Source organism: Orycteropus afer, unplaced genomic scaffold (genome assembly GCF_000298275.1).
Source record: "Orycteropus afer afer isolate SDZICR_OR568_19922 unplaced genomic scaffold, OryAfe1.0 scaffold00413, whole genome shotgun sequence".
NCBI lineage: Eukaryota > Metazoa > Chordata > Mammalia > Tubulidentata > Orycteropodidae > Orycteropus > Orycteropus afer.
The window spans coordinates 1,884,253-1,896,596 of record NW_006922000.1 but is presented as its reverse complement, the minus strand read 5'-3'; the positions used below and the strand labels follow the sequence as shown (position 1 = coordinate 1,896,596).

General features: G+C 44.5%; 1 protein-coding gene across 1 annotated transcript in view; it reads left to right on the top strand.

Moving 5' to 3' along the window:
• Positions 1–12,344, top strand: part of DGKI (diacylglycerol kinase iota) — a 380,807-nt gene that overhangs the window by 280,241 nt on the left and 88,222 nt on the right. The window contains exon 26 of the mRNA XM_042782691.1: positions 10,141–10,210. Coding sequence (XP_042638625.1) covers positions 10,141–10,210 — 70 coding nt within the window. The remainder of the gene's footprint in view (positions 1–10,140; positions 10,211–12,344) is intronic.

Below are 12,344 nucleotides of genomic sequence, written 5' to 3'. Positions count from 1 at the left end.
CCAATTCCTTCAGTGCAGTTTTGATTTTTTCCTTCAATACCATTTGTTTAATCATTTGCCATCTGAAATGGATGAACATCGACCAATTCTTTTTGGTACAGTGAATCTGTGTATTTTTTCCATCTTCTTTTGACGTTTCCTGCCTCATTCAATATATTGCCCATAGAATCTTTCAGTAGTACAACTCGAGGCTTAAATTTCCTCTTCAGTTCTTTCAGCTTGGGAAATTCCAAATGTGTTCTCCCATTTTGGTATCCTAACTCCAGGTCTTCGCACATTTCATTATAATAATTGACTTTGTCTGCTTGAACTGCTCTTTGAAATCTCCTGTTCAACTCTTTTATCTTGTCATTTCTCTCATTTGCTTTAGCTTTAGAAGGGACTCTGAAACTTGCCATTGTGTGGAGAGTAACTACAGCAAGTGGGAGAAATGATGCCATTTTGGGGGTGGTGGTGGAGAAACAGATCCCCAAATGGTCCAGTCAAGTGTCTTACCTCACTGATGATCCATTGATTTGACTGTGTGATGTGAGAGGATGGAGACGTCTAGAAACCCTCGGTTATGACCCCTCCTCCCCCAGGGCTGTAGATTTGATGGTTAGAGGCCCCATGCGGGTCATTACATGACTGTCTTCTGAAATGTACCTGTGTCCACATAATCACATTTCTTATGAACCTGCAGTCAGATGCTGTTGAAAGGTATGTATGTTTTAGTTGGTGCGACTCGACGGCACATAACAACAACAACAACAACCACCAGAAATCAGGTCATTGCAGATTTGGTGTGATATGTAGCATTCTCAAAGCCAGCATATTTCTGACCACTTGTGCTTGGGTTTAGTGATGAGGGTATTTCTGTATCCAGCCTTGAGCTTCCGTAGAGCCCAGGTCCGGCCTTGGGGTCCATCCTTACTCTCCTGCTAGACCGGCTGACATCAAGTTGATTCCAGCTCGCAGCCCCCACGCGCGTCAGAGTCGGACTGGGCTCTGTAGGACCTTCATTGGGTGACGTTTGGAAGCAGATCGCTGTGCCTTTTTTCCTAGGCACCTCTGAGTTGACTCAAACCTTTGACTCGAACCTCTAACCTTTCAGTTAGCAGCTGAACTCTTTAATCATCTGTACTGCTCAGAGCCTTTCCCCATCTGCTGGTGAAACCGTTGTCAGATGCATTCAGGAGATGAAACAATACAAAATACCAATGGTCTGAATTTTATTTAGTGTGTAACCACTAAGGGAAACACAAGTAGAGCTGTATTTATGGAACATCCTCAGATGTGAAAAGTGAGCATATTATGAAGAGAAGGTTACTGGTCACCAAGTGTTACTGAGAGATTATTTGATACCTTGTCTAGATGATCATTCCATGTCCTTTAATACCAGAGAATGGACATGAGTTGGGGAAGAAGCTGTAGGTGGGTAACAAGAAATGGAAGAAAGGGGTGGAGCAAGGCAAGAATAAGCAACCTCTCCTCAACGTCATGACCACTGCCTTCTCGTAACTGAACCGTGTGATTCAGCACTGCGCCTACTGGCATGTCTGAGCCATGCATCAGTGTCAGGACCATTTGAATGCTGCTGCCCAGATCGTAGGTTGTTAGCCCCAGAGTTTCCCACTGGAATGGAAAGGGCCTTCTTAAATGTGAACGGGGCCTTCCAGTACTAATAACTAACGTCTTTTGCCATGTTCGTTACTAGTCTCCGGTTCTTTAGGCAGCCTACTCAAAATCCTTTCCCCGAAATTGATGGCATTTGGCAATAGCCAGGAAATACATTAATATCACGATTGAAAGAGCCATTCCTTAGGAAAAGGAGGTGAACTCTGGTAAATCAGACATTCTAACACCAACAGTTGGAGCCAGATGGGGCTTGGAGGGCACCCACAGTGGTTCAGAGTCTGTCCGTGTGTCCTGCGGTGGTAGCTCACAGGTTGCTGTGATGCTGGAGGCTATGCCGTTGGTATTTCGCATCCCAGCATGTTCACCCGTGGCGAGGCAGGTTTCAGTGGAGCTTCCAGACTAAGACAAACTAGCAAGAAGGACGTGACCAGGTCCACTTCTGAAAAACTGGCCACTGACAACCTTATGAATAGCAGGGTGTCAATCTTTAGGTCTCTTAAATGACACATTAGGTATTTCTGTTTCCTTTCATGTAATTCCTACCTCAGGAAGTCACAGGGTATTTCTGTATGTTTCCTACTCAACATCAAAATTCCAGAAGTTATCCTTGGTATTGAAGCAACTTCTACCCTCCGGGGAGACAGCCATGTTACTGGTAACATCTTTATTAGCTTTCATAGCTGGCCCTAAACATTTCAAATCATTTTCAAGTTTCATGGTTTATAATTACATTTCTCACCAAATTGAGAGGTTGGCAGCTTTGCACATTTGATACATTAAAACTTTACATTCCTGCTAAACTGGATATCATGCCTGTCAAAATATAATTCTCAAAGTGCTAAACATCATTCTTATGTAAACAAATATTCATCACATGTCCAGAGTTCCTTGACTCCAGCTGACAGGATGAGAAAGCCAGTTCAAGAGACAGAGCAATCTTATCTGAATCCATAGCCAAATTGTCGGCTCTGTAGTGACGCTGTGACAATGTCCTGAGTGAGACTGACTTTTTCTGATCACTTATTTAGTGGGCAGGAGCTCTGGTGGCATAGTGCCTAAGGTATGTGACTGCTAACCAGAAGGCTGGCAGTTCAAGCTCATCAGCCATTCCTCGGAAGGAAGGTTGGGCAATCTCCTTCTGTAGTGATACCACCTTGGAAACCCAAGAAAGGGTTGCTTTGAGTCAGATCCAACTCAATGGCAGTGAGTTTGATTGTGTTTTTGTTTTGTTTTGTTTAATGGGTAGCACCTTGTAGTGCTGTGTGGTTCAGCTACTAACTGAGAAGTTGGCAGTTCGAACCCCCCTTGTAAAGGTTCTGAACCCAAACCAAATTCACTGCCATAAAGTCGATTCCAATTCATAGAGACCGCCATTTGGTTTCCAAGGCTGTACGTCTTCATGGAAGTGGATTGCCCCATCTAACTTTCATGGAGTGACTGGTGGGTTTGAACTGCTGACCTTCTGGTTAGCAGCCAAATGTCTTATCCACTATGCCCTAAATATTACAACCAAGAAGCCCTATGAGGCAGTTCTATTCTGTAGCACATGCTCACTAAATTCGTATCAGAAACCCAGCATACCCAAGGTTTCAATTGATGAGATAGATCCTGGTCCCTTTTGTCTTCTGATCTTGGGCCAGCGATTCTACAACTTTGCCATATACCAGTATCCCTGAAAGGCTTGTTAAACCACATGGCTGGCTTCTACCCCAGAAGGCTTTGTAGACGTGGGCTGGCAGTATGCATTTCTAACAAGCTCCCAGCTGAAGCTTCAAGAACCACTGATTTAACATTGCCTGAGTGAGGCTCAGGACCATGGTTGCAGGTGACATCAATTGGCATAACATACTACACAAAAACATTGTTTCACATCCTACTTTGGCAAGTAGCAACTGGGATCTTAAAAGCTTGCAAGCAGCCATCTAGATGCAATGATGGGTCTCTCCTTGTCCACAGCAAAGAAGAATGAAGAAAACAAAAGATGCAAGGAAACAATTAGTCCAAGGTACTGATAGACCATGAGATCCTCAGCCTAGACGACTATGAGACCAGAAGAACTAGATGGTGCCTGGCTACTACTGTCAACCACTCGGAGGGGGATCTGTGTAGGAAATCCTGGACAGAGTTGGAGAACAATGTGGAACAAAACTCAAAATCACAAAAGAAAAGGGAGGGGGACCAGGTTTCTTGTCTGATCCCCTGAGACTGTGAACCCTAGCTGCCCTTTAGGTCTGGAATTAAACCCACTCCTGTGGCTTCCAGCCAAACAAAAGACAGGCATATGAGCTGAACATTTTACATTAGGTAGATGCACTCCTTGGAGAGATAAATCATGGGAGAATAGAAGGGCTGTGTATGCACCGGGAGACAGTTCTGGGAGCAGGAATGCATGGGAGGGAGGGACACGGGGAAGAGGTAGCTATGGGGAGGAAGGAGAGCTGTTGCATTCTTGGAGATTAGTCAATGTCATGAGACAAAGTGCATGTGAGCTACTATATGGAAGATGAGTTTGCTCTGTAAACTTTCACCAAATCACAATAAAATTTATAAAAAAAAAAAAAAAAATTCCTGAGAATCTGAGGGGCCAGCAGGTGTATTGTCAAACCCCCAGGGAGTCCGGGCCACGTAGGATGCCTCTCTAATCACTTCTCTAACCACTTCTCCTGAGTCCTATCCTCTCCTGTCCCCTCTGCACACATGGGACCAACTGCACCTGTGGCTCAGTGCCCAGGCTCATTGTGGCCAGCACAGCTGCACTGTGCAAGGCTCTTGGCACCTGAACATCTCAGATCCCTAATGAGGGTCCACTCCATGCTTTCTCCACAGAGGCTGGCCTCCTGCTGCCTCAGGTCCTGTTTCTGCCCCTGGTTTTACTACGGGCCAGGGCTAGGGACGTTGTTGTTCTTGTAGATGCTGTCGAGTCAGCTCTGACTCATAGGGACCCTGTGTACAACAGGAGGAAACACTGCCCAGTCCTGTGCCAGCCTCACAATCCTTTCTGTACCTGAGCCCATTGTTGCAGCCACTATGTCAGCCCATCTCATTGAGGGCCTTCCCCTTTTTCACTGACCGTTCACTTCACCAACCATGACACCTTCTCCAGGTACCTTCTGGCAACATGACAAAAGCAGGTAAGACAAAGTCTGGCCATTGTCTCTTCCAAGGAGACAGTGCTTCCAAGGAGCATTCGGGCTGTACTTGTTCCAGGACAGATTTGTTAGTTCTTTCAGCAGTCCACAGTACTTTCAGCATTCTTCACCAGATCACAACTCAAAAGCTTCAACTCTTTGGTCTTCCATGTTCATTGTCCAGCTGTCACACATATATGAAGCAAGTGAAAACACCATGACTTGGGTTAGGGGGACTGTAGTCCTCAAAGAGACATCTTTGCTCTTCAGCACTTTAAAGAGGTCTTGTGAGACTGATTTAACCAGTGCAGTACAATGTCTGATTTCTTGACTGCTGCTTCCATGGGTGTTAATTGTGGAACCAAATAATATGAAATATTTACAACTGAAGTCTTCTCTCCATTTATCATGATGCTGCTTACTGGTCTGGTTGTGAGGATTTCCATTTTCTGTATATTGAGGTGTAATCCATACTGAAGACTTGTTTATTCTTCATCAGGAAGTGCTTCAAGTCACCTTCCCTTTCAGCAAGCAAGGTTGTATCTTCTGCATGTCGCAGGTTGTTAATGAGTCTTCCTCCAATCCTGCTGCTGTGTTCTTCTTGATACAGTCTGACTTCTCAGATTATTTGCTCAGCACACAGATTGAATCAGTATGGTGAAAGGCTACAACCCTGACTCACTCCCTTCCTGATTTTAAACCGTGCAGTGTCCCCTTGTTCTATTCAAACGACAGCCTCCAGGTCTATGTACAGGTTCCTCAGGAGCACAATGAAGTGTTTTGGAATTTCCATTCTTCTCAGTGTTATCTGTAAGTTATTATGATCCACACAATCAAATGCTTTTGCATAGTTAATAAAACACAACTAAATATCTTTCTGGTATTCTTTGCTTCTGGCCAAGATCCATCTGACATCAGCAATGATATCCCTCATTCCACATCCTCTTCTGAATCAAGCTTCCATTCCTGGAAGTTCCCTGTCAACAAACTGCTGCAACAGTTTTTGAATTATCTTAAATAAGATTTTCCTTTCATGTGATATTAATGATATTGTTTGATAATTTCCACATTCTGTAGGATCACATTTTTTGGGGATGGGTACAAATTGGATCTCTTGCAGTCAGTTGGCCAGGTAGCGGTCTTCCAAATCTTGGCACAGATGAGTAGTGCCTCCAGGGTGGCATCCGTTTGTTGAACCATCTCAGTAGGTATTCATCAGTTCCTGGGGGCTTTACACCGGTTCCTCCAGTGCAGCTTCAACTTATTCCTTCAGTACCATTAGTTCTTGATTATATACTACCTCCTGAAATGGACGAACATTGACCAGTTCTTTTTGGTACAGTCAATCTGTGTATTCCTTCCATTTTCATTTGATGTTTCCTGTATCATTCAGTATTTTACCCACAGAATCTTTCAGTGTTGCAACTCGAGGCTTGAATTTTTTTCTTCAGTTCTTTCAGCTTGATAAATGCCAAGTGTGTTCTTCTCTTTTGGTTTTCTAACTCCAGGTCTTTGCACATTTCATTATAATGATTGGCTTTGTCTGCTCGAGCTGCTCTTTGAAATCTATTCAACTCTTTCATTTTTTGATTTCTTCCATTTGCTTTAGCTACTCACCGTTCAAGAGCAAGTTTCAGAGTCTTTTCTGACATCCATTTTGTTCTTTTGTTCCTTTCCTCTCTTTTTAATGACTTTTTGCTTTCTTCATGTATGATGTTCTTGATGTCATCCCACAATATGTCTGGCTTTTCGTCACTGGTGTTCAGTGCATCAAATCTATTCTTCAGATGATCTATAAACTCAGGTGGGATACACTCAAGGTCATATTTTGGCTCTCATGGACTTGTTTTAATTGTCTTTGGCTTCAACTTGAACATATGAACAATTGATGGTCTGTTCCAGAGTCAGCTCCTAGCCTTGTTTTGGCTGAAGATACTGAGCTTCTCCATCACCTCTTTTCTACAGATGTAGTCTGTCTGATTCCTGTGTATTCTATCTGGTGAGGTCCACATGTATAGCTGCCATTTATGTTGTTGAAAAATGGTATTTGCAATGAATAAGTTATTAGTCTTGCAAAATTCTGTCATGCAATCTCTGGCATCATTTCTATCACCAAGGCCATATTTTCCAACTACTGGCGATTCTTCTTTGTTTCCAACTTTTGCATTCCAATCACCAGTAATAATCAATACATCTTGATTGCATGTTTGGTTAATTTCAGACTGCAGAAGTTGGTAAAAATCTTCAATTTCCTTGTCTTTGGCTTTCGTGGTTGGTGCATAAATTTGAGTAGTAGTATTAACTGGTCTTCCTTGTAGGCATATGGGTATCATCCTATCACTGACAGCATCGTACTTTAGATCTTGAAACAATCTTTGTGATGATGAACGCCACACCATTCCTCTTCAATTTGTCATTCTCAAGAGTAGTAGATCACATGGTTGCCTGACTCAAATGGCCAAAACCAGTCTATTTCAGTTCACTAATGCCCAAGACACTGATTTTTATGCATTCCATTTCATTGTTAACAACTTGCAGTTTTCCTAGATTTATACTTTGTACATTCCATGTTCTGATCATTAATGGATGTTTGCAGCTGTTTTTTCCCATTTTGAGTTGTGCCACATCAGCCAGTGGAGGTCCTGAAAGCTCTACTCCATCCATGTCACTAAGGTTGACTCTACTCTGAGGAGGCAGCTCTTCCCAGGTCGTATTTTGAGTGCCTTCTGACCTGAGGGGCTCATCTTCTGGCACTCTATCAGACAGTGCTTCTGGGCTGTTGATCACGTTTTCCAGTCATATATTATACCATGCTTCATTGCTATTCGTCAGGTTTTCAGTGGCCAGTAATTTGAGAAGTGGATGGCCCCTTTCTTCTTCCCAGTCTATTTTAGTCTGAAGCGCCACTGAACCCTGCCCACCACAGGTGATTCTGCTGGTATTTGAAATACCACTCACATAGCCTTCAGCCTCACAGCAACATGCAAGCCACCAGAGTAACACAAACTGGCAGACAGGGGTGGGGCTAGGGATCGAATCTTCCAAATTATGTCTTAAAAACTAGAGAGTTTTTTTTCCCCCAGTGTCAGATTATCTTCCACAGATCTTCACTTAAACCAAAATAATAATAAAATACACACTGTCATCAAGTCAATTTTGACTCAGAGTGACCTGATGTGATAAAACAGAACTGCCCTGCAGGGTTTCCAAGACTGCAATCTTTGCTGAAAAAAAAAAAAAAGCCCAAACCAAACCCACTGCTGAGGAGTCAATGGCAACTCACAGTGTCCCTAGAGGACAGAATAGAACTGCCTCAGAGAGTTTCCAGCTGTAAATCTTTATAGGACAGACTGGTAATCATCTTCCTCCCATGGAGTGGCTGGTGGGCTCGAACTCCCAGCCTTTCAGTTAGCATCCAAGAGCTCTAACCACTGTACACCAGGACTTCACCTCGTCATGAATGCGTTGTACTTGCAGAAAATTTGGAACTATAAAGGGTGCATGCTTTCAGTTTTCATTCTGCAGTTCCTAGTCAACACCTCTGCTGATGGAACCTGCATTCCCTGCAAGAAAAACCCACTGCAGAGATTCCTGGGCACTGTTCAGTCAGGAAGAGGATGGGGATCCCGGCCCGCTTTCTGGAGAGCAGTTTGAGAAGATTGGTGTGTCAGAGCTGGGCTTCTGGCAGGCAAGACTGACATGGGTAGATGGGAGTTGGGACCAGGAGATGCGGAACGTAAGCCTTCGGGAGTTCGGCAGGCAAGGAGGGAGAGAGCAAAAGAACTCTCGGAAGATGTGATGATGTCAGTTGAAGAAATTTACTTTTTAGAGAAAGAAATATTTGAAGACAGATGATTCGATGAGTTTAAGGGTTGGGGGTGAGTTTTAATCACGTTATAGAAGTAGAGGGAGGGTCAACGAAAAAGAGGAAGACCTTCCATGAGATACATTGACACAGTGGCTGCAACGATGGGATCAAGCCTAGCAACCATCGTAAGGATAGTGCTGGACAAGGCAGAGTTTCAATCTGTTGTGCATGAGGCCTCTATGAGTTAGACTTGACTCAATGGCAACAGAAGTTCAACGTTGGGAAGGACTATAATTCAGAGACTGGATGAAACGGTTAGCATCGGAGAAGAGAGAATTCCTTTTGTGTAAGCCGAGAGGGAAGGATTGGCATGCTTCTGTCTGAGGGTCCTGAGGTCAGCTATTACAGGGAGCATCGGGGTCTTAGAGAGAAGTGAGAATCATCTAGAGTGCTGAGCACAGGCTGGCTGCCCTGTGCTGGAAAGAATGATTCCATCTTGGGCCACATGGGTACAATGCTTCTTCCTTCTTGTCCTCCACTCTGCACTCCAGGGTCCATGGAGAGGCTGAGGGTGGAGATGATCTCAACACATGATGTTGATCTCCTTGGCTTCCATGCAGCTGAATGGCCTTGTCTAGTAGATGAACCTGTAGTCCTAGGAGATGTGGTGCTTGTGTTGATGGGCTCTGAGTTTTCTTGGTTGCCACAAGTCTGGCCACTAGATGAAGCTTGATTCTTTCCCTTCCTTTGCCAATGGCCTTGTAATTATGTGGAGAACAAAGAAGTGAATGAAGCCTAGCTCACAAAAGACAACAGAGAAGTCCCTAGAAGGAAGCGAACTCCCCAAGTTGCATCAGTTGTGAACGTTGCACGGAAGGATTGAAGGCACGGAAGGATTGAAGGCGTCTTGGGTCTTTTTCAAAGATTCTGTGTGGAATGCAAGGAGCCCTGGTGGTGGTGTGGTTAATGCTCAGCTGCAAACCAAAAGGGCAGCAGTTCAAACCCACCAGCTACTCCAGAGGAGAAAGATGTAGCAGTCTGCTTCTGTAAAGATTACAGCCTTGGAAACCCTATGGGGTAGTTCTTTTCTGTCCAGAAGAATTGCTATGAGTTGGAATCAACTCAATGGTAACAGGTTTGACTTTGGATTTTGATATTATCTGTTATAAGAAGCCCTGGTGGTACAGTGGTTAAGAGCTTGTCTGCTAACTGAAAGGTCTGCAGTTCAAACCCACCAGCTGCTCCATGAGAGAAAGATGTGTCAGTCTGCCTCTGTAAAGATTTACAGTCTTGGAAACACTATTGGGTAGTTCTACTCAGTCCCATAGAGTCATTCTGAGGCAGAACCAACTCCATGGCAACGGGTATGTGGGTATATGAAAAGCAATCTCAGAGGAGGTCTTCTATTTCTGGTAACAGTGGTGGTTGGCTCTTCTCTCCACACTTTGGGAATGCCAAAAAAAAAAAAACAAGCCCACTGCTGTCGGGTTGGATCCGACTCATAGCAAACCAGGTGGTAGAGTGACATGTTGGGGAGGCCCTCAGTTACTCCAGGGCAGCCATGAGGATGTGTGTGTCTCTTTGCAGGACCATGACAGCTCCTTCCCCAGGGCCCTCTCAGCTCAGAGGCTCTCCTCACGGTGGTGCTTCCTAGATGGTGAGTGTATCTCTCAGAGGGCAGTGAGGGGGTGGCAGCGCAAGGCAGTGACTGGCGGAGGGGACCCCAGCTTTCTAGAAGACTCTCGGAAGCTCTTCATGGGGCTCCGTGTAATTGCTATTTGTGTCCCAGACTACGTGGACTTGGTCACCTCGCACTTTTCTGAAGCCACTTCCTTCAGTGCATGCTGGCTAACTCTGGCTAAACTTCTCAGCATGACATTGGACCACTTGGCACCTCCCTTTTCTCACCATTTTGTTTGTTCTGAAACTTGCTGAGTGCTTGTCCCAAACTAGGGCCAGTGGGTGATTTCCATGCCCACGGGATTGGCACTCATTTGAAGTTGTTTGTGTAATCTGGACTTTTTCATACTGTTTTCATGAGGCCAGCATTTCAGGATATCTATAATTTTTTTTTTTTTTTTTTAGTGTAAAACCAATAGTGGATGCTATGAGTCCAAATTGACTCAATGGCAGTGTTTTTTTTTTTTTTTTTTTAAGTGTGAAACATCACAGTTGCCTTCAGATCTGCTGAGCACACCCTATTGAATACACCATCAGTCAGCTCAGTAATTGATTGATGAGTCCTTGATTAATGAGCTCTGGTGCCTAAGACATTTGACTGCTAACCAGAAGGTTGGCAGTTCTAACCCACCAGCCAGCCACTCCACAGAAGGAAGACTGGGCAGTCTGCTTTCATAAAGATTTACCATCTCAGAAATCCAAAGGGAGTCGCTTTGAGTTGAAATCGACTGGACAGCATGAGTTTGGTTTCTTTGTTTTGTTCTACTTCAAGCACCGCCCACTCCCCTAGGTGCTGTCCGGTCCTGCTTCTATATTCAGCACCCCATGTTCCATGACAGATCATCCCACTCTTCCTTATAGATGCCCAGTGTCTCTGTTGACTCCAGAGACTGTGGCCTGACATGCACTGTCTTCCTCTCTGTGATGTCTGTGTGCACATGTTGGATGAGGATAAGAACATGCAGATAGGCGGGGGTAAGCAGCTCTATGAGGCCGGGGGCATGGACCTCTGTGAGCACTAGCCCCCATAAGTCACGGGGCAGGTTTACTCTGACGGCTCACCTGCTGCCCCTGAAGATAACTTGCACTGTTTCCCTCTAGCTGTCAGGACCACTGTCGCAGGTTGCCCCAGAATCCACAGAAGAACAACTTATTTTAAAGAAAATCATAAAAAACAGTTATGTCCATTATTCTGCCCTATATTCAGCCTTAGGATCTCTGTTGGTGCTTCCCAAAAATCTGCAGTTCAAACCCACCAGCCACTCAGCGGGAGACAGGCAAGGCAGTCTGCTTCCGTAAAGGTTTGTAGCCTTGGAAACCTAGGGGGCAGTTCTCCTCTGTCCTACAGGGTCACTATGAGCCAGAATTGACTCAGTGGCGGTGGGTTTTGTTTTGGTTTTTGATTTGTATATGGTCTTGGGAAAAAAATACAAGTATGGATAATGGTCTTAACCGATATATTAATTTAACCCTATAAAGTGTTTCACAAGAGACCTTAAATTGGAAAGGTAATTACGTGGTATGTGCAGTCAAGTTGAGTTTGACTCACTAATGTAGAACTCACAGTAGAGCTGCCCCAGAAGGTCTCCTAGACTCTGATCTTTACAGGAACAGATTGCCAGGTCTGGCTCCAGAGCTGCTGGGTGGGTTCAAACCGCCAACCTTTTGATTAGCCACCAAGCCCTTAGCCATTGTGCTGTTGGGGATCCTGTTCACATACAGGTAGTATAGTCCTGGGAAAGAAGCACAGAGTTGGGCCTCCTTTTCTGGGCTGATTCTCCTCCTTGCTCTTTCTTAGAGGGCAGGGACCACGACTGGCCTGTTTCTTTGCTCAGTTCTCTTCAGAGAGAAGCTGTTCATTAAATATTAGGATTTTAAGTGGCTACTTGCACTTTGAGGTTTCCCTAGCACTGTACTCTTTTTAGACTATCTATTCAGATTTTGGGGGGCTCTATTAGATAGATTTAAGCCAGGAAGAACATAATTCTTTCTCATATTCAGACTAATCAAAATAGTTTTTAGAAACTGATAAAGTTTGTAATTTAGTATTTAGATCAGATGTGCCTGATCTCTTTTGTTGTTGTTGTTGTTACGTGCCGTCGAGTCGGCCC